The sequence below is a fragment of the Macaca nemestrina genome, chromosome 6 (genome assembly GCF_043159975.1).
Source record: "Macaca nemestrina isolate mMacNem1 chromosome 6, mMacNem.hap1, whole genome shotgun sequence".
NCBI lineage: Eukaryota > Metazoa > Chordata > Mammalia > Primates > Cercopithecidae > Macaca > Macaca nemestrina.
In genome coordinates, this window is record NC_092130.1 from 166,265,687 (window position 1) to 166,288,021 (window position 22,335).

A 22,335-nucleotide genomic window follows, 5' to 3' on the forward strand; every position below is an offset into this window, starting at 1 on the left:
TTATATGACACCCATGGCACAGTTTCTCTAGCCCATGAGAAAATACCATAGAGAAACAGTCCACTACTCAGATACTGCCGAGTCAGAAAGATGGAAAAAGGCTAGAAAGTCCAAAACTTGAGACATGATGTTTAAAAGGTGACATCTTAAACTCACCTCTCTTGTTCTGCCCCATCTTGAGATGTGAAAGAGAATGAGATAATCAAACACAACAAAAATAAAGAGAAAACAAAATTAAGCTGCTAAAAAAAAAAAAAAAAGAAAAAAAAAACCCCACACACACAAACCAGAACATCTACTGGGAAGCAAACATGGGAAGCAAACCAAGGGAAAAAAAAAAGGTGAAGTTGGCTGTCACTATAAATCATGTTTCTCTGCCTGGTTTTGCTGAGGAAGCCCAGAAGAGGTAGGGGGAGGTTCCCATGGATGAATCAGGGTCTCTCCAGTCAAGCTACACTTAAAAAATCTGTGAATGTGTAAAATGACAAACCTAGCCTAGCCTTTTTTTACATTCCTTTCAGCTCTAAGTCTATATAGTTATACTAGCAGCAGACAGAAGAGGCACCTGTGCCACAAAAACTTTTCAAGAAAGCGCACTTCTTCCTACCATTGTCTATTTTCATAGGTGTTCTGACTGAGAATCACATCCACCAGAAAACTTGCCAAATAACTATGTATACTTTTGAGAACATGGTCTGGCTTCAAAGTTTCTGCATTGCTCAGGAAGCACGACACCGCTGGGGCTGAGGTGCAGCATGTGAGACAGCGCATTAAATTAAGCGCATGGTTCTCACCACCAGGGTAGAAGGCAGGCAAAGCTGCAATTAGGAACCAGCATGGGCCCGTGGAGCAGGGGTTAGGGGCAAGAGACCCCCTATTTAACCCTCTGCAGAGTCTGAGGTTAAGTCTCTGATATGATTTAGATATTTCTCCCCTCCAATCTCATGCTAAAATGTAATCCCCAGGGTTCGAGATGAGCCTTGTGGGAGGTGATTGGATCATGGGGGTAGATCCCTCATGAATGGCTTAGCACCATGCCCTTGGTGATGAGTGTGTTCTTACTGAGTTCATGCAAGATCTGGTTGCTAAAAAGTCTGCGGCACCTCACCCCCACCTCACTCTCTCTCACCATGTGATCACCTAGTCCCGCTTGGCTTTCTGCCATGAGTAACAGCTCCCTGAGGCCTCACCAGAAGCCAAGTAGATACAGGCACTAAGCTTTCTGTACAGCCTGCAGAACCATGAGCCAATTAAATCTCTTTTCTTTACAAATTACCCAGCCTCGGGTATTTCTTTATGGCAATGCGAAAGCAGTCTAATACAAAAAATTGGTACTGAGGGCTTGAGTATTGCTATAAAGATACCTGAAAATGTGGAAGCAGCTTTGGAACTGGGTAATGGGCAGAAGTTGGAAAAGTCTGGAGGGCTCAGAAGAAGACAGAAAAACGAGGGAAAGTTCGGAACTTCTTAGAAATGGGCTAAATGGTTGTGACCAATATGCTGATAGAAATATGGACAGTGGGCTGGGCGCGATGGCTCATGCCTGTAATCCTAGCACTTTGGGAGGCTGAGGCGGGCAGATCACTTGCGGTCAGGAGTTTGAAACCAGCTTGGTCAACATGGTGAGACCCCATCTCCACTAAAATCAAAAACAAAAATTAGCCAGGCATGGTGGTGGACGCCTGTAATCCCAGCTACTCCAAAGGCTGTGGCAGGAAAATCGTTTGAACCTGGGAGGCAGAGGTTGCAGTTAGCCAAGACTGCGCCACTGCACTCCAGCCTGGGTGACAGAGCAGGACTCCATCTCAATAAAAAATAATAATATTAAAATACAATAAAATAAATATGGACAGTAAAGGCCACGCTGATGAGGCTCAGATGGAAATGAAGAAGTTCTTGGGAACTGGAGTAAGGATCACCCCTGCTACGTCCTAGCAAAGAATTTGGCTGCACTGTGTCCATGTCCCAGGAATTTGTGGAATTAAATAACTTGTCTGATTTCACAAGCTCATAGGTGGAAAGAGGTGAGTCATGGATGAGACTTAGGGCTTTGGACTTGATGCTAGAATGAGTTAAGACTTTGGGGAATGGCTGGAAAGAGATTATTATATTCACCAATGTGAGAAAGACATGAGATCTGGGGGGCCAGGAGCGGAATGATATAGTCTGGATATCTGTCCCCTCCAAATTTCATGTTAAAATATAAACCCCAGTATTGGAGGTGGGGACTGGTGGGAGGTATTTGGATCCCTCATGAATGGTTTAGTGCCATGCCCTTGGTGACAGACGACTGCTGACTCCAAGTTCACACCAGATCTGGTTATTTCAAAGTTTGTGGCACCCCTAGTCTCTCTTTTCCTCCCTCTCTCACCACGTGATTGCCTGGTCCCACTTGGCTTTCCGAGGTAAGTTAAATAAAGCCCTCTGAGGCCTCACCAGAAGCCAAACAGATACAGGCACCAAGCTTCATGTAAAGCCTGCAGAACCATGAGCCAATTAAACCTCTTTTCTTTTTATAAATTACCCAGCGTCAGGAATTTCCTTATAGCAACACAAAAATGGCCTAATACAGACTCTAACCCAGAGAGCAAACTGGCCACCACAGGACACATCAGCTCACACATGGGCCTGTACAGTGGTTTCAATTTAAAAAAAAAATAGGTGCCACTATTTAAAAAGCAGCGTATTTCATGCAAGGCCCAAATAGCTGGATTCTTTAAATACAGAAGATGCAGCAACTACAGGCCTGAGCTTAGGGGACCCTGCCTCTCAACAGAGACAAGCTCTCCAGGTCCTAGACAACTTCACTACTTCACTTACTGCCTAGCTCTGGAGGCAGGAGCTTGAGACCACTGACTCTCAATCTTATTTTCCCGTGGCCATTAACCCAATAAGTGCGAGTAACACCATCCCAAGGCTGTTCTCGACAAATAAGAATGTCTAAGTACTACGCAAATACATTATTACAACACAGTATCTACCTAACAGGGCCCCAAAGGACCCCTTTTCAGGAATTTTTTTCGAAAGTTCTAGCAGTGCTTTTTGCATTTCAACACATCTTAAATTTAACTTTCCAGCCAATTAAAATATCTGTCAAACTGGCTGTCTGAGTGGTTTCATAATTTCTTAAATTCCAACGGCATTTATAGGTGCCTAGAACTTGAAAGTATAGAAAAGTTTCACTCGAGTTTATATTCTGCTTCCACGCGTACCCCCAGACCCTTGCAGAAATCAGGAACTCTTCCCAAATCGTCTTCTTCATAATACAGTAAGGAACTGATGTAACCAGCACTTTCCTTTCCTTTTTAAAAGGATATGCGGGAAGGGATACTACTCAGGCCGTTAAAGGGTCAAAAAGAATGGATCAGACTCGGTCCAAAGTCTGTCCAACAGGTGGGACGTCGCCTCCAAGAACATGTCGCGCGGCTCCGTTCTCCCGCGGCTGTGGCAAGGGCGACCTCACTTCCTCCCTGTGCCAGGCTGGAGGAAAGATCTAGCGGGAGCTAGTAATAAAACACACCACTTCTCGGGTTTGCTTCCCAAGTTTCTGGAACTTTCTTTAACTTCAGATGTGCAGATGTCAAAAATGAGACGGGAGGGGAGACACTGTGTGACCAGAATTGTGAGGGGCCCTGGGGAAGAAATCTGCACTCAGACACTGGGCAAAACTGTCTGCCAATTCCTCCTTGTCGCCAACGGCCTCACTCAGAATTGAGAACGCCCAGGGACCCTCTGCTGACGACTCCCCACCCCAGCCCGGCTTCCGGAGAGGACCGAGCCCGCCGCCCACGGCCCGCGCCCCGCGCACTCACTGCTCGGCCGGGCACTGCATCTCCGGCAGCGGCTGCCCGCTGGCCGCCGCCTTCCCGCCCTCCTGCGCCGCGGCCCCAGCCTCCCGCGCCGCCGTCTCGGCGCAGCTCGCGCCTGGCCACGCTCCGGGTTGAGGCATAGTCCCCCGACTCATGCGGCCGCTCGGGGCCGAAGGGGTTCAGCCGGCTCCGAACGACCCGGAGCCCCTCCCGTCGGGGTGCCAGGCAGTGGTCGCAGCCGCTCAGCTGCGCGGGCGGTTTTCGAGGGTCCGCGGGGTGCTTCCGCGCGCGTCAGCGCGGCCCGCCTCACGGCCTCTGACCCTGCGCGAGGAGGTGCGGCCTGAGGCGGAGAGGCGCGGACGCGGCGCATGCGCATACACGTTCGCGGGCTGAGCCGCAGGGGCCTGGAGGGGGAACCGCGCGATTCGGCTGCTGCGCATGCTCTGTCCCCGGGCCCCGCTGGCTTGCTTCCCTCGTCAGCTGTGTGTGGGGACTGGCAGAGGATGTGAGAGCTGGAAACTACCGGACGAGCGGCGGGGAGCGTCCTGGGTGAGGAGGAGGAAGGCCGGTCTTAGGTGTGAAGGGTGCTGACGCGTTCTGGCGCCTTGCGGTGTCACACTTGGCTTCCGAGCGTTGCCCTCCGCCGGAACGGGTTTTCCTCAGCTGTGAAGCGTGGCTGCGGCCTGCCCGGGCTGTCGCTCGCCGGGACGGTTCAGACGCCCGAGCCCAGCGGGCCTGGGCCTCCGCTGTCGGGCCAGGCCGGTCGCTCCGGGGCTGGGAGTTACCGCACCGGAGTTGGGGCGGAGAAGGCGAACTGGTTCAATTCAAACCGGTTAAGCAAGCGCAGCAGTGTGTGTTCTTGGATCATAGTATTTCATGTAAACATTTTGATTTAAGAGGAACAAAAGGGAAAATACTAACCGTTTTCAAGCATCCAAGGGCGAAATGCTTCATCTCTGGGATGGAGTAGAGGAGTAGCCTCTAAGGTTGAGTTGCAATCGTGGGTGCAAGAAGTATGGGTGAAGCAGAGTACAGTGCCGGAACAGGGCGGAATGGAATGGCGTGGGCAGTTCAGAAACCCGCGAGGAGTCCAGGACGGAACAGGTAGGGAGCAGGGGATTGTACTGAAAGATGAAACTGAAAAGAGGGGTACTGGAGACCAGATCATGAAAAGCCATATTAGGCTAACTGTGGAGCTTATGCTTAATCCTCACTGACAGATCTTGAGATCATTTTGAACAATCACTTTGTCTTCAGTTTGGTAAAAGTTTGGAGAAGGGCAAGACTTTGGAAGACCAGCTTAGGGAGACTAAATAGTAGTGACCTCCAAGGGAAAAACTGAAACGGAAAGAATATTTATATTTTGTGCCACAGAACTCTGGGGGTATTGTTTTCTCCTTTAATTTTACTTGAAAAAGTAATAAATGCCCATGCTAAGAAATTCAGAGCATACAAAAGAATATACAAAGACTATTAAGGTGTGGGATTGTAGAGGGTTGAGTAGGGTCTGCCAAAATTCATGTCCACCTAGACCCTCACAATATTAACTTATTTGGAAATATAGGCCCTTTGCAGATGTAAGTAGTTAAGATAAGGTCATACTGGTATAGAGTGAGCCCTAAATCCAATGGTTGGTGCCCTTAGAAGAGAACAGATAGATAAATGAGCACAGAGGGAGGAAGGCCATTTGGAGACAGAAGCAGAAGTTGGAGTGATGCAACTGGAAGCCAAGAAACGCCGCAGAATGCCAGGAGCCAGCAGAAACTAAGAAAAGGCAAAGAAGGATTATTCCAAAGCACCTTCCGAAGAAGCTTGGCCCTGCCGAAAACCTGATTTCAGACTTCTAGCCCCCAAAACTGCAAGAGAATAAATTTTGTTGTTTTAAGATGCACAGTTTGTGGTACTTTGTCTTGACCACTCCAGGCAACTCATATAGGGATCAAGGTGGAAAAATTATAAATTCTTTCAGGCCAAATTTATTGATTTGGACCCACCAGAGATTCTGGATTCAATGTTTTATCTCAGAGGCTTAGAAAAAGCCCTAATGCTGTGTTTAATTGCTGAGTATGTCTTTTCCAATTATGCATGTCAAACTAGGAAAATAACCACAGGATGGGTTTGGGGACCCACTGAGCCCACCGTGAGAAGGATCTGAGTGAAAACTCCATTGATCGTTTAATCTCCATCCACCCAGAAGGACCTATGCTAAATGAAGTTGAAGTGCCAGAACTGCCTAGTTATCTGTAGAGAAAGGTATCCACAGGCTTGGGGAGATTGGAATGTTACAGTGGATTTATCATTTAAGACCTGCCTACCCACCCCAGGAGGGTCCAGAGGACATACCTTTTACCATGACTGTAAGAAATAAATTTGTGAGGAGAACCCTAGCATCCTTGAAGAGATCTGTGGCTGCCTTTCTCTTTAGTCACATATATCTTACAGTGGAAACTGCTACCATCAAACTGGGATTCCTAAGTGCCACCCCAGGGTGGCACTTAATTGCCAAAAAGTAGGTGGGCATGATTACTATAATTACCAGCAGAGCTAAAACAATATTGTCTGTCTTACAGAGACCTGTGCTGTTGGCCACTTAATCGTTGTGTCCCTAGAAAAATAAACAGGCAATCTACTAAGTTCTTATTGGCCTGTATAAGTGCAAGAGTTCTAGATCTAGGAAACAGACATCCTAACTTGCATCACCAAAACAAGAGTCACAACCTCTCAATTCCCAGATGAGCCAGTTTACACTCTCAGAGCTCTGAATGAAGGAGAGGCTGGATCCTCTTGAGGAAGGACTCTACTACATTGCCAAAAATGTATATTGTTATTTCCCCCAAAGACACCAATAGCTACCTACCAGGGTAATTGTGCATTGCGGGAAGAGAAATAATCAGATTTGTCAGGGATTACTACACAGTGGCTCTGATCTGATACTAATCTGGGGAAACCAGAAACTTTACTCTGCCTGCCAGTCAGACTAGAGGCCTAAGGGAGGTGGAGTGATCAATGGAGTTTCAGCTCAGGTTCATCTCTCATTAGACCCATTGAGTCCCTGGATCCATCCTGTGCTTATATTTCCCCAGTTCCAGAATGCATAATTAAAAGAGATATACTCAGCCGGGCACGGTGGCTCACACCTTTATTCCCAGCACTTTGGGAGGCCGAGGTGGGCAGATCACAAGGTCAGTAGTTAGAACCAGCCTGGCCAACGTGGTGAATCCCTGTTTCTACTAAAAATACAAAAACAATATAGCTGGGCGTGGTGGTGGGCACCTGTAATTCCAGCTACTTGGGAGGCTGAGGCAGGAGAATCATTTAAACTTGGGAGGCAGAGGTTGCAGTGAGCGAAGATCATGCCATTACACTCCAGCTTGGGCGACAGGGCAAGACTCTGTCTCAAAAAAAACCACAAAGAGATATACTCAGCAGCTGGAAGAATCCCCACATTGCTTCCCTGACCTGTAAAGACTATTGTAATAGGTCAAATGGAAGCCACTAGAACTGCTTATATCTATGAGAATAGCAAACTAAAAACAATGCCACATTCTTGGAGAGATTGTAAAGATTAGTGCCACTGTCAAAGACTTGAAAGTTGCAGAGGTGGTGACAACCACTACATTTATTTTCCCCTCACCTATTTCGCACATGCAAAACACAAATGGATCTTGAAAAATGACAATAGATTCTTATAAACCTAATTACATGGTGACTCCAGTTGCACTGCCATTTAGATGTTTCATTACTTGAGCAAATCAACACATCTCCTAGTACTAGGTATGCAGCTATTAATCAGACACGTGCTTTTTCCGTCTATACTTATGAGAAAATACCATCAGAAGGAATTTACCTTCAATTGGCAAGACCACTATACAACTTCCTGTCCCTCTACAGGGATATAGCAACCGTTTAGCCCTATGTCATAATTTAGTCTTCCCCTTCCAAAGAACTTCATACTGGTCCATTACATTGATGATATTATGCTGATTACTCATGGTAAGCAGGAAGTAGCAATTACTCTAGACATATTGGTAAAATATTTGCATGTCTGAAGACAGGAAATAAGTCTCACAAAACATCTGGGACCCTCCACCTCATGAAATTTCTAGGGGACCAGTATGGGACATGTCAAGATATCACTTGCAAGCTGAAGAATAAGTTGTTGCATTTGGCCCCTTTTACAACCAAAAAAACCAAAACACATACACAATACCTTGTAGGAGAAGAGATGGCTCTACAGCAGGTCCAGGCTATTGGGCAAGTTCTGCCATTTGGGCTATATGATCCAGCAGATCTGATGGTGCTTAGTGTCAGTGGCAGATTTAAATGCTGTTGAGAGGCCAGGCATAGTGGCTCACGCCTGTAATCCCAGCACTTTAGGAGGCCAAGGCAGGAGGATCACTTCAGCCCAGGAGTTTGAGACCAGCCCCACCTCCACACACACACACACACACAAAAAAAAAAGATAATTAGCCAGGTATGGTAGTACACACCTGTAGTCCATCCTAACTGCTTGCAAGGCTGAGGCAGGAATCCCTTGAGCCCAGGAATTCAAGTTACAGTGAGCTATGATCATGCAACTGCACTCCAGCTTAGTCAACAGAGCAAGGCCCTTTCTCCCAAAAAATAAGTAAGTGCTGTTTATAATCTTTGGCAAGCAACCATTGGTGAATCACAGTACAAACCCTTAGGATTCTGGAGCAAATCTCTGTCATTGTCTGTGGGTAACTACTCTGCTTTTAAGAAACAACTTTTGGTTTGCTACTGGACCTTAGTAGAAACTGAAAAGTTAACAATAGGCCACCAAGTTAATATGTGACCTGAACTCAGTGATAAATCATGTTGATGGCATGTAACCTTCATATGATCTGATAAAAATGGCATTATACTTCTATGGTTTTCCTCCCCCAAACCCATAACCCCAGTCTAATTAGAAAAAAAAAAAATTAGACAATTCCATTAGAGGGGCATCCTACAAAATACCAGTACTCTTAAAACTGTCAAGGTCATCAAAAACAAGGAATGTATGAGAAACGCACAGCGAAGAGGAGAGATGGCAACTAAATGTAATTCTGGTGTCCTGGGTGGGATCCTGTAACAGAAAAAAAGAAAAAAAAAAAAGACATTAGGTTAAACAAGGAAATCTGAATAAACCATGGACTTTAGTTAATATATCAGTACTAATTCATTAATTGTAACAAATGGAGTGGTTCATGCCTGTAATCCCAGCACTTTGGGTGGCTGAGGCGGGAGGACTGCTTGAGCCCAGGAGTTCAAGATCAGCCTAGGCAACACGGTGAAACCCTCCCTCTACAGACAAAACTTAGCCAGGTGTGGTGGTGTGCACCTGGGGTCCCAGCTACTCGAGAAGCTGAGGTGGGAAGACTTCTTGAACCTGGGAGTTTGAGGCAGCAGTGAGTGATGATCGCGCCACAGCACTCCAGCCTGCGTGACGGAATGAGACCCTGTCTCACAACAACAACACCACAAAAGTAACATACCATAATAATGTAAGATGTTAGATGTTAGTAATAGAGGAAGTTAGATGCAGAGTATATGGGAACTCTGTACTATCTTCTCAAGTTATCTGTAAATCTAAAACTGTTCTAAAAAATAAGGTCTCTTTTTTTAATCAAAAATAAAACCCAGGTGGGCTGCGATGGCTCACGCTTATAATCCCAGCACTTTGGGAGGCCTCGGTGGGTGGATCACGTGAGATCAGGAGTGCGAGACCAGCCTAGCCAACATGGTAAAAATCCATCTCTACCAAAAACTACAAAAATTAGCTGGGTGTGGTGGCATGCACCTGTAGTCCCAGCTACTCAGGAGACTGAGGCAGGAGAATCACTTGAACCTGGGAGGTGGAGGCTTCATTGAGCTGAGATCATGCCACTGTACTCCATCCTGAGCGACAGAGTGACACCCTGTCTCCAAATAAATAAATAAACCACCATATCATAAAGTGTTAAACCAAGACCTTCCAAAATAAGAATATCCAGTCATTGTTCTAACTTTGTCCTTTAATTTAAAAAATTCAGTGTTGTCCAGGCGTGGTGGCTCATGCCTGTAATCCCAGCACTTTGGGAGGCCAAGGCCCGTGGATCACTTGAGGTTAGGAGTTCAAGACCAGCCTGGGCAACATGGTGAAACCCTGTCTCTACTGAAAATACAAAAATTAGCTGGGCATAGTGGTGATCACCTGTAATCTCAGCTACTTGAGAGGCTGAGGCAGAAGAATCTCTTGAACCTGGGAGGTGGAGGTTGCAGTAAGCCGAGATTGCTCCACTGTACTCCAACCTGGGCGACAGAGTGACACTGTGTCTCAAAAAAAAAAAAAAAAAATTAAAAATTAACTGTTAAATCATTTTGTCTTTATCTTTTAAAACGTCTATGGTGTGTATGTTTCTGGTATACATAATAAATACAGAGAGGCAACATGAGTTTTTAATATATTCATATTTGAGATATGCTAATTTTTTACTGTTATTACAGAATGAAATGATTAGAGGAATGTATATGTGTATTAAATAAATCAAAAACTAGGGGTTTTATTTTATTTTATTTTTTTTGAGACAGAGTCTCTCTCTGTTGCCCAGGCTGGAGGGTGTGGCATGATCTCAGCTCACTGCAACCTCTGCCTCCCGGGTTCAAGCAATTCTCCTGCCTCAGCCTCCCAAGTAGCTGGGACTATAGGCACTCACCACCACGCCTGGCTAATTTTTGTTTTGTTTTGTTTTGTATTTTTAGTAGAGACAGGGTTTCACCATATTGGCCAGGCTTGTCTCCAACTCCTGACCTCAAGTGATCTGCCCGCCACGGCCTCCCAAAGTGTTGGGATTACAAGCATGAGCCACCATGCCCGGCCAAACACTAGAGTTTCTTAGAGGCAGTCATGAGAATAAAGCCCATGAACTGTGATATAATTACAACAATTAGCCTATTCTTATGTCAAGATAAATAACATAAAAACCCATAAGCTTAAGTAAAAGCCTATGTAATAGCTTACAAACAATGCATCAGTTTTCAGTTTCTTCTTAGAATCAAACATCAGATAAATATATATGATGGTACTGTAATTTGCAAATACTTGGTAACTTATATTTTCAATTAATCACCTTAAATTTATATATCTGCTTCAGTGGCCTTGCCTAGAATAGTTAATATGTGAAAGATTGCACATTCCTTTTCATTGAATGCTGTAGTCCTTACTTGTAATAACTATTCCCAAAGAACAATGCTAAGCCATTACAGTGTTCTTATTTTTTAAAATTTTCTTTAAGGAGCTTAACGCAAGTTGGATGCATAGCCCCCTTTTCAGTACCATAAACTCATAATTTACAGTCAGGTTAAAATACCCTATATTTTTATACTCTCTGGAATTTCCCAGTACCACAGCACTAACAATTAGATTTGAAGTGTATTCTGTACATCAATCTCTAAAGTACTCACAGGAAAGGTACTTTTTAGTTTATTCTAGTTTTATAGGTTCATGGACTGTAACCAAGCTTTGGAAGAAACTATTGTTAGTTTCACTTAGAAATTAACTACCCTAGGAATACTCAAGTATTAATTTTAAAGACTTATTCAAAATGCCTCCTGATTATTGAATGCCCATTTTGGTATTTTGTATTTTTTTTTCCTTTAAGTTCTAGGAAACATGTGCAGAACGTGCAGGTTTGTTACATAGGTATACATGTGTCATGGTGGTTTCCTGCACCTGTCAACCCATCATCTAGGTTTTAATTGAATGCCCATTTTTAAAAAACAGAATTAGAGGGGGAAAAAAACCTACTGTGCTTTTTGTAGTTCTGAAGTTAAATGAAATAACTTTATAGAGAAAAAATAGAGGAAATAGCTCAATAGAAAAAAATATCTTGCTGTAAAATTAGTTTACCTGGAAACCCCCAAAACTTTCCCCAAGAGTTTTTATTGGGAGAAGTATGGGTCATAATGAAATTTATGTTATCATGAAAATGAAACCGTTTTGTATATAAGGAGGAGAGAGAATGATGCTGTTACAATTCACAGACTTGGAGTTCTGGAAAATATTAAATCAGTCATTTGCCTCTAGCTAAACAGAATTTCACCTCTAAGAATCCTCCAGACAGATGATAATCTTAATTTGTCTGGAGAGCTTCTGAAATGGAATTCCCTACTCTTGGTACCCTAGTATCTGCTATGGATGGAATTCCATACTCCTGGTAGCTTAGTATCTGCTATGGATTGAATTACTGAATTGTGTCTCCCCAAAATTCATATGTTGAAATCCTAACCCCTAGTGTGACTATATTTGGAGATAGGGCCTACAAGGAGGTGATAAAGGTTAAATGAGGTCAAAAGGGTTGGGCCCTAATATGAAGGGGCTGGCGTCCTTATAAGAAGAAGAGACACCAGAGCTCACTATGTGAGGACACAGCAAGAAGACAGCCATCTGAAAACCAGGAAGAAAGCCATTAGCAGAAACTGAATCAGCTGGCACCTCAATCTTACTTTCCAGTCTCCAGTACTGTGAGAAAATATCTGTTATTTAATCCATCTGGTCTTGGTATCTTGGTCTGCTAGGGCCAGGTAATTCCCTACAGAGTAATTCCCTACACTTACCTTTTAGGACAAGCATATGGGTTTCTTTGGAAAGGAAACCCATCATTGATAGCACATAGTGGAACTTAAAAAGAGCTAGAGGGGCAAATCATAGATGTTTCCTAAGAAAATAAAGGTAAGGAAGAGACCCTTTGTCACTCACAGGAAACCTTCACCTCCTCAAGTAGTCTGATGTTAGGTTAATGATTCTCTCACAGCCTGATCTCATCTCCTTGGTAGTCACGAGGAAAAGCACTACCCTACTGTGATGGTTAATATTCAGTGTCAACCTGACTGGATTGAAGGATACAAAGTATTGTTCCTGGGTGTGTCTGTGAGGATGTTTGTTGCCAAAGGAGATTAACATTTGAGTCAGTGGACTGGGAAAGGCAGACCCAGCCTTAATCTGGGTGGCTAGAATAAAAGCAGGCAGAAGGCCAGGCATGGTGGCTCACGCCTGTAATCCCAGCACTTTGGGAGGCCGAGGAGGGCGGATCACGAGGTCAGGAGATCAAGACCATCCTGGCTAACACAGTGAAACCCTGTCTCTACTAAAAATACATAAAAATTAGCCAGGCGTGGTGGTGGGCACCTGTAGTCCCAGCTCCTCGGGAGGCTGAGGCAGGAGAATGGCATGAACATGGGAGGCAGAGCTTGCAGTGAGCTGTGATCTCGCCACTGCACTCCAGCCTGAGTTACAGAGCAAGACTCCGTCCTCCCCCACCCCCCACCAAAAAAAAGGCAGAAGAACGTGAAAAGACTAGACTGGTTTAGTCTTCTGACCTACATCTTTCTCCTGTGCTGGATGCTTCCTGCCCTGAAACATTGGACTCCAAGTTCTTTAGCTTTGGGACTCAGACTGGCTTCCTTGCTCCTCAGCTTGTAGACAGCCTATTGTGGGACATCACCTTGTGATCATGTGAGTCAATACTCCTTAATAAACTCCGCTTTATATATACATCTATCCTATTCGTTTTGTCTCTTTAGAGAACCATGACTAATATACCTACTATTAACAAAAACTCTACTTGTGAGAAGATAGGTGGTCAACCCTATCTTTGAAAGTCATACCAGGATATCACTGGCAAAGTCACAAGGGCTTTCTGGATCTTCTGCTAATATTTTGTCTCACATTTTTCTTTTGTCTTGGTCCAGAATTTAGGGATGAGAATGTATAAAACTTCATCACTATTGCATCATTCCTATAGACCTTGGCAGCCAGAATCCATCTTAAAATAGTGGTCTTCAAACTGAGGCACCCGTGTCTCCTGAGGCACAGCAACACCACTTTTATACAGTTGCGCAGCAAAGGCCCTGGAGTACAAGATCTTTTTACAGGTGCATGAGGACATAAATAGGCCTGTGCTCCTTTCTAACCACTTCCTTCATGTTTACCATATCCCTGCTTAACAAAAATAAAAGGTTCTCAGCCATGCCAAATCTTTCTAGTGTGTGCCTCAAGAACTACATTGTCCAATACAGTAAGTAGGCAAGTGTGCCTCTTGAGCACTTGAAATGTAGCTGGTCAGAATTAAGATGTGCTGTTTGTGAAAAACACAGGATTTTAAGGACTTAGTATACCCCCTAAAAAGAATGTAAAATAATCACAGATTTTTTTTTTTTTTTTTGAAATAGAGTCTCACTCTGTTGCCCAGGCTGGAGTGCAATGGAACGATCATAGCTCACTGCAGTCTTGACCTCCCAGGCTTAAGTGATCCTCCCATCTCAGTCTCCCAAGTAGCTGGGACTACAGGTACACAGCACCACACCCAGCTAATTTTTTATATTTTCTGTTTCACCATGTTGTCCAGGCTGGTCTCGAACTCCTGGGCTCAAGCGATCCTCCTGCCTCAGCCTCACAAAGTACTGGGATTACAGGGATGAAGCACCACACCTGGCCTATAATTTTAAAATATTGATTAGATGTTGGCAAAATTTTGGAAATACTGCATTATATAAGATACTAATTTCAATTGTTGCTTTTTGCTTTTTTAATATGGCTACTAGAAAATCTTAAGTTATGTATGATGCGGCTCACATTATATTTCTATTGGATGGTGGTATTCTAGAGCTTCAAATCAGATGAACAACTTAAATACTTCTTTCAGAGAAGCCTACAATAAGGCACCGGAAACTTACATGTTTTTTTTTTCCTTTTGGTTTCTTTCCTTCATGTCTTTCCTTTTCTTCCCTTAACAGTGGGTATTTTGATATTTAAGTGGAGTATTTTTGCCGGTATGTTAATTCAGATATAGCATAGAGTGGGTTGGTAAGGGTGATGTAGTGTAGCAAAGAGAAAACTAGCTATATGACCTTGGGCAAGTCATTTAACTTCTCTGAGGCTCAAATTTTAAGCTTTTAGTTTCCCTAAAAGATGACTTGCTCCTGAGGGAGTCTTGGAAGAACAAAGAAGAGAGTATTGGTAAAAAGTATTGGTGGCATCTTATGTCATCAAGGTGACAGACTCATGGCAAAGCTCTCGGCCTTACCTAATGTTCACCTTAGAATGAAGATTTAAAGTGAGACAGCTGCCTTACTGTACGTCCCAGAAATGGAAAAGGTGATCTACTCTTAATAATTAGATAATCGGCCGGGCGCGGTGGCTCAAGCCTGTAATCCCAGCACTTTGGGAGGCTGAGACGGGTGGATCACGAGGTCAGGAGATCGAGACCATCCTGGCGAACACTGTGAAACCCCGTCTCTACTAAAAAATACAAAAAACTAGCCGGGCGAGGTGGCGGGCGCCTGTAGTCCCAGCTACTCGGGAGGCTGAGGCAGGAGAATGGCGTAAACCTGGGAGGCGGAGCTTGCAGTGAGCTGAGATCCGGCCACTGCACTCCAGCCCGGGCTACAGAGCGAGACTCCGCCTCAAAAAAAAAAAAAAAAAAAAAATTAGATAATCATTCCTTTGAATTTCAGGTGATTTCTGATTCCTTGCTTCGAACAAATTTGAGGGAGAACCTAAAGTTATTAGCTGATGATTAAAAATAATATTTCCTGAGAGATTACTATGATATTTTTGCCATGCAATTCGGAAGCTCAAGGATTTGATTTTGTGATAACAAAACTATTTCCATCTATTTAGGAGGACAGTGTTTTATAGTTTTTATAAAATTCAAAAATAAGCATAGAATTGAAATTAAATCCTATCTCTTTCTAACAGTAAATTGTATTCATCGATAGATCTGGAGTGCAGTGGTGCAGTCATAGCTCACTGCAGGCTCAAACTCCTGGGCTCAAGCAATCATTCCGCCTCAGCCTCCTGAGTAGCTGAGATTACAGGCACATGCCACCGTACCCAGCTAATTTTTTTTTTATAAACACAGAGTCTTACCATGTTATCCAAGCTGGTCTTGAATTCCTGGTTTCAAGTGATTCCCCTGCCTTGACCTCCCAAAGTGCTTGGATGACAGGCATAAGCAACCATGCCCTGCCTTCATCAAAGAGATGTATATAATCAAATTTTACTAAGTGTATTTAACAATTATCAACATTTTTTTTTTTTTTTTTTTTTTGAGACGGGGTCTCGCTCTGTCACCCAGGCTGGAGTGCAGTGGCCAGATCTCAGCTCACTGCAAGCTCCGCCTCCCGGGTTCACGCCATTCTCCTGCCTCAGCCTCCCGAGTAGCTGGGACTACAGGCGCCCGCCACCTCGCCCGGCTAGTTTTTTTTTGTATTTTTTAGTAGAGACGGGGTTTCACCGGGTTAGCCAGGATGGTCTCGATCTCCTGACCTCGTGATCCACCCGTCTCGGCCTCCCAAAGTGCTGGGATTACAGGCTTGAGCCACCGCGCCCGGCCAATTATCAACATTTAAATATGCTATTTTGATCAGATTTTTATGGCTAATGTTATAATGAAACTTTCAAGTAAATTTAAGTAATAAGACTCAAACATAAAAATATATTGCATTAAATAGAATTCTGTGAATGGGAAACAGAAAGCAAATAATTCAATAAGAAAAAGGAATGATGTGAAATTACAGTTTTTTATGAATGATAATGAATTTCTAATGTGTTAGATTCTATTGGAAATAAGTCATGATTATTTTAAAATACCTATTTACAATACAATGGAAATTATATCCTTTAAAACTAAGTTTCTAATAGAAAATTTTATTTTTATTTTATATATAATGTACATATTTTGGGGAACATGTGATAATACATTCATATAGTAAAGATCAACTCTGTAATTGGGATGTCCATCACCTTAAATATTTGTCTTTTTTTTTTTTTTTTTTTTTTGAGACAGAGTCTCGCTCTGTTCCCCAGGCTGGAGTGCAGTGGCGCAATCTTGGCTCACTGCAGGCTCCGCCTCCCAGGTTCACGCCATTCTCCTGCCTCAGCTTCCAGAGTAGCTGGGACTAAAGGCGCCCACCACCTCGCCCGACTAATTTTTTGTATTTTTAGTAGAGATAGGGTTTCACCTGACCTCATGATCCACCCGCCTCGGCCTCCCAAAGTGCTGGGATTACAGGCGTGAGCCACCGCGCCCGGCAATATTTGTCTTTTTTTTTTTTAATTTATTTATTTTTTATTATTATTATAGTTTAAGTTCTAGGGTACATGTGCATAACGTGCAGGTTTGTTTATTTGTCTTTTTTTATCCTGGAAACATTCAAATTCTCTTAGCTATTTTGGACTATACAATATAGATTATTGTAACTACTGATCTATCAGACACTATGTCTTCTTTCTTCCATCAAACTATATATTTCTATATATACAGGTTCTTAGCACCTGTACCAAAAATGAGTTGACTGTAAATGTATGCATTTATATCTGGGTTCTCTATTCTGTTTCACTGGTCTATGTGTCTGTTTTCATGCCAGTAGCATGCTGATTTTGATTACTATCATTCTGTAGCATATTTTGAAATCAAGCAATATGATGCCTCCAGCTTTGTTCAGCTATGTGCTGCTTTTTTTTTTTTTCCTTAGACAATGTCTTGCTCTGCTGCCCAGGCTGGAGTGCAGTGGCATAGTTTACTACAGCCTTAAAGTCCAGGGCTCAAACGATCCTCTTGCCTCAGCCTCCTGAGTAGTTAAGACTATAGGCACATGCCACCATGCCCAGATAATTTTCTTTTTAATTTCTTGTAGTGACAGAGTCTCACTGTGTTGCCCAGGCTGGTCTCAGACTCCTAGCCTCAAGCAAATCCTACTCTCTTGGCCTCTCAAAGCACTAGGATTACAGGCATGAACCACTGTGCTTGGTCAACTTTTCTTCTTATAAGAACATACAGTTGTTCCTCAGTATCCGTGGGGGATTGATTCCAGGACCCCTCATGAATACCAAAATCTGAGGATGTTCAGTTCCTCATATAAAGTGATGTAGCATTTGCATATAACCTATGCATATCCTCCCATATAGTTAAATCATCTCTAGATTACTTATAATACCTAATGTAGTATAAATGTTATGTAAATAGTTGTTAAACTTTTTATTTGTATTTCTTTTTATTGTATTATTTTTAATTGTTTTTTTCTGAATTTAAAAAAAAATCTTCAGTTGGTTGAATCCACAGATGTAGAACCGGCAGATACAGACAGCTGACTGTAATCCCACTGGATTAGAGTCCTACCCTTACAATCTCATTTAACCTTAATTGCTTTTCCTTAGAGGTCTAATCTCCAAATACAGTCACATTGGGGGTTGAACTTAAACATATGAATAGTAGGGGAGGGGCACAAACATTCAGTCCATAATATTTGTTGATTTTTATATACCTTATTCTTAACCCAGTGTATAGTATACAGTGCTCCTTAATAAATTTTTGTTACATGATTTAATATTAATTCCTTATGTCAGTATTATAATGGTCATATAGCATGGCAGAGAAAAAAATAGCTATGTAACCTTGGGCAAGTTATTTAACATTTCTGAGCCTCAGTTTCTTTGATGCAAAATCTGGATAGTGCCTGCTGTCTTATAAATACGAGGATTAGAAGGGAAGTGTGTCAAAGGTCCAGAACAGTGCTTGGGAAATTATCACTATATCTAACACTTGCTTAGCACTTTATAGTTTTGAAGCACCTTTCATACACCATCCCACTGAGTTAAGACCTGAACTGGTCAGAGCACCAAGCCTAGTGCTCTTTCCACTATACAGAATGATCTAAGACCTTATGGAACATGTTAATTTTAAGTAACCTTGGACTTCACTAGGTCATATTTTGTTTTATCCAACAAAGTAACTTACTGAATTGGTCTGGTCCTTGGGGTAGACAAGAGGTCAAAATAAGAAAACTTCCTGGTAGAGAGACAAAACTGTTAGGTGTTTTAATAGCTATTCTCTTGCAAAATTAATCAGCTACTTGCAATTTCTTTACATTATTTTTCATGTAATTTAGTCAAAGCTTTGTGGATAAATCATGAACACTAGGTGGCACCACAAGACCGTCCCCTGAGCCAGTTCCTGTCAGCCCAATAGCTCTTCCCCACCATGACAGCCTAGAGATTTTTAGCTGTCTGAACGAAGACAATGTAGAAAAATCTTCCTTTTCTGTGTAGAAGGAATCTATAAAGAAGTTTTCTTTCTAAGGGATTGATTTCCTACTGTGAATAATATGTAGAGGAATAAGGCTCTCACAGCAAACTCCAGCCAGGAGACTTGAACTGAGTCCAAATGCTGCTACTTAACAGCTGGTTTTCTTGGAGAAAGTCTATTTCCTGCTCTGTCTGCATCTTGCTGGATTACTGGGAGAACCAAATGAAGTCGCATATGAGAACTGCCAAGTACTGCAATTGAAAACACTGAATCGGGCAGGGCACGGTGGCTCACGCCTGTAATTCCAGCACTTTGGGAGGATGAGGCAGGTGGATCACGAGGTCAGGAGATCGAGACCATCCTGGCTAACACGGTGAAACCCCATCTCTACTAAAAATACAAAAAATTAGCCGGGTGCCGTGGCAGGCCCCTGTAGTCCCCAGCTACTCGGGAGGCTGAGGTGGGAGAATGGTGTGAACCCAGGAGGCGGAACTTGCAGTGAGTCGAGATTGCGTCGCTGCATTCCAGCCTGGGCGACAGAGCCAGACTCCGTCTCAAAAAAGAAAAAAAAAAAAAAGCACTGATTCGGCCCAGCACAGTGGCTCACGCTTGTAATCCCAGCACTTTGGGAGGCCGAGGTGGGCGGATCACGAGGTCAGGAGTTCCAGACCAGCCTGGCCAATATGGTGAAACCCCGTCTCTACTAAAATATATATATATATATATATATATATATATATATATATATATATATATATATATATATATATTTATACAAAAAAACTAGCTGGGCATGGTGGCGCGGGCCTGTAGTCCCAGCTACTCGGGAGGGTGAGGCAGGAGAATCGCTTGAACCCAAGAGGTGGAGGTTGTAGTGAGCCAAGACTGCACCACTGCACTGCACTCCAGCCTGGGCAATAGAAGGAGACTCTGTCTCAAAAAACAACAACAAAAATAAATAAATAAAATAAAAAACAAAAAAACCTGATTCTTCCTGCCTCCAAAACCCTTCACTTTGTGGGAGGCCCCAACCTTGGACAAGCTGTGGGCCTGTCTGCTGCCTTGGTCCCTGCCTACTTTTCAAGATCACTCTCAAACATTCATAAAGGACTTCAGCAACAGATCTATTAATGTCAACATTCACTCAAACAACTAAAACAATCCTTAATGTCCACACCACTGGCTTTAACTTCTCTTCATCAACTTAGTCCAGTGGCTACACTCTATACTTGTCATCATCCAGAAGTGGACCAATACCCTTAAAATAGTCAACTTTCGATTGCACTCTGTCAGGTCACCTCTCCTTTCATCTCTTCCATTTGTTCATCAATTGCATTGTGACTTGCAGCTCTTTTGCTCCTTCCCTTTCTCCCTGTCAGTCCCTCTCTGCACATAACCCTGTACCCTCTTGCCTTTGCTGCTTACAGTAAGCAGCTACTCTCATGAACACCTACAACTCTCTCACCCCTTTGTCCTAAGTGCCACCATCCGTCTACCCCTCAAACCTGGACCAGTTCAGCTGTTTGTTTGAGGGCATGTGGATTATTGAGCTGTAAGTGCACAGCATAGAATTGAATTGCTACTCTGCCAACAACTGGCTGTGCAACTCTGAGCAGGTTTTTAATCCTCAGAGCATCAGTCTTGGGTATGTAGAAGGAAGAGAACATCTACCTATAGGAGAATTAAGAGAGGTAACAAGTAAAAAGAGATTTTTTGAAGTGTATGTTTATGCTTTTATCTTTTACATCATCCATACCTGACCTTTTCTCAGTGATCCAGAGGTCTCCGGAGAGCCAGCAGATGAATGGGTAGGCTAGGATTATTAAAGTAAAAATTCAAACAGAGTTAGTATAGTTTACTCCTAATATAGGTAACTGAGACTCAAAACTAAAGTTCTGATCTGTAAGGCTTACAGATTATGCCAGAAAATAGTTTGGAAAGAGAATAGGGGAAAATCCACCACAATCAGAGAGGATAATGAGGACCAAGGATGAAGAGACTGAGCAGGGCACACCACCGAAGAAAATGGGCAGGGAGAGGACAGGAACTGGGCTTGTCCCTTTTCAAGAGTCCATCATGCACAGAAGCCTAAGAAACCAAGGTAGATCCCTTGACTCCCCAGCAGTGGGGATGTGGAAGGACAATCCACAGCATATATTTGTGTCATCCTCAAACCAACTGCTGTCCTCATTAAAACACCATAAGACTATTATTAGCCCCATTTTCTGAATAGGAAAGTAAGTGGCAGAGAGGATTTTAACCCAGGCAGCTGGCTTCAACAGCCATGTTCTTAAGCACCATACCTGCCTCTTGATAAGCATCAATTCTCTAATCCCCCACCTCCAATTCCTCCTCTATTAAAAGCCAGGATGAAGGAACACAGTTAGAAAAATTAGGCTACTGTGTGCTTCGTGCTATTACTATTTAAAGTCTAAACTCAGCTGGGCCTTCGATTCTGCTCCATCATCTTATGTTCTTGCCCTGCTTCCTTCCGCAAGTCCTGCAATGGGTCTCTTAAGCCCTCATCGTTCAATGCCCTCTTAACTTTATGCAATTAATTTGCCTGTGAGTCATAGAGAAAACCAGTGCCATTGATGGCGAACTCTTAGCTTTTCCCTTTTCCCCAACTAAATTATCTTCAAGGGCACTGTCTCATCCTCCTTTGCAGCCAGTTTCTGAGGAAGAGCTGTCTTTCTTATTTTAGACAATCCCCCCTCTTTCCCTTCACATCCCCCAGGGTTTCCACTGAGTGCCTTTTTTTCCAGTATCTTCAGCCTCCCACTCTCTAAGTTCTCTCAGCATTAACAAAGTCTTTTCTTCCTTTCGTATCGTTTCCATCCATAATTGTCCTAGACGTCAGAAACTGCCAAGCACCAGTCCCTGAACTCTTCCTAAGTAGTGCTGAAATTTCATTAATTTATGAAGAAAAAAGAAAAATCATAACGGAATTTGTCATTAAGCTAAAGTAATTAAAATGATTTTCCTTTGTTCTGACTTTATGGCCTTTTTAAAAAAAAAAGTTAAAATATTTTTTATACTGCCTTTCAGAAGTGTGAAAACTTTGCCTGAGAAAAGAAAAAAACCTCTTTGCCACATTAGGCCATTGGGATTTGGGGCGTCTCTGTTAGTGCATAACCTAGCCCAGAAGCTCACAAGCATTTTAGTCTCAGAACATCCCTACGTTATTTATACTCTTAAAAATTATTAAGGACTTGTATTAATTGTATTTTCTTAATTTCCGTATTCTTACTTTTTTTTTTTTTTAAAGACAGAGTCTCACTCTGTTGCCAGGCTGGAGTGCAGTGGCGCAATCTCAGCTCACTGCAACCTCTGCCTCCTGGGTTCAAGTGATTCTCCTGCCTCAGCCTCTTGAGTAGCTGGGACTACAGGCGCCCGCCACCATGCCCAGCTAAATTTTGTATTTTTAGTAGAGACGGGGTTTCACCATGTTGGCCAGG

At 43.1% G+C, this 22,335-nt stretch overlaps 1 protein-coding gene and 2 long non-coding RNA genes across 4 annotated transcripts in view; 1 reads left to right on the forward strand and 2 right to left on the reverse strand.

The window, feature by feature from the left end:
• Nucleotides 1-4,103, reverse strand: part of LOC105492322 (OTU deubiquitinase with linear linkage specificity) — a 42,990-nt gene extending 38,887 nt beyond the window's left edge. Inside the window, exon 1 of one of the 2 annotated variants that reach the window (XM_011759335.3) lies at nucleotides 3,813-4,103. In XM_011759335.3, coding sequence (XP_011757637.1) covers nucleotides 3,813-3,964 — 152 coding nt within the window. In that variant the 5' untranslated portion in view covers nucleotides 3,965-4,103. Of the gene's footprint in view, nucleotides 1-3,212; nucleotides 3,704-3,812 lie in introns of those variants that run through there. The other variant, XM_011759336.3, reaches the window with a different exon arrangement.
• Nucleotides 4,104-4,226: 123 nt separating this feature from the next.
• On the forward strand, nucleotides 4,227-5,696 carry LOC105492324 (uncharacterized). The gene is made up of 2 exons (XR_011625131.1): nucleotides 4,227-4,913; nucleotides 5,454-5,696. It is a non-coding gene; the product is annotated as an uncharacterized lncRNA (long non-coding RNA).
• Nucleotides 5,697-5,761: 65 nt separating this feature from the next.
• LOC139363918 (uncharacterized) overlaps nucleotides 5,762-22,335 on the reverse strand; it is a 46,198-nt gene continuing 29,624 nt past the window's right edge. Inside the window, exons 3-6 of the long non-coding RNA XR_011625132.1 lie at nucleotides 20,639-20,690; nucleotides 18,590-18,640; nucleotides 8,020-8,898; nucleotides 5,762-7,200 (exon numbers count right to left, since the gene is read on the reverse strand). This is a non-coding gene — a long non-coding RNA (uncharacterized lncRNA). The remainder of the gene's footprint in view (nucleotides 7,201-8,019; nucleotides 8,899-18,589; nucleotides 18,641-20,638; nucleotides 20,691-22,335) is intronic.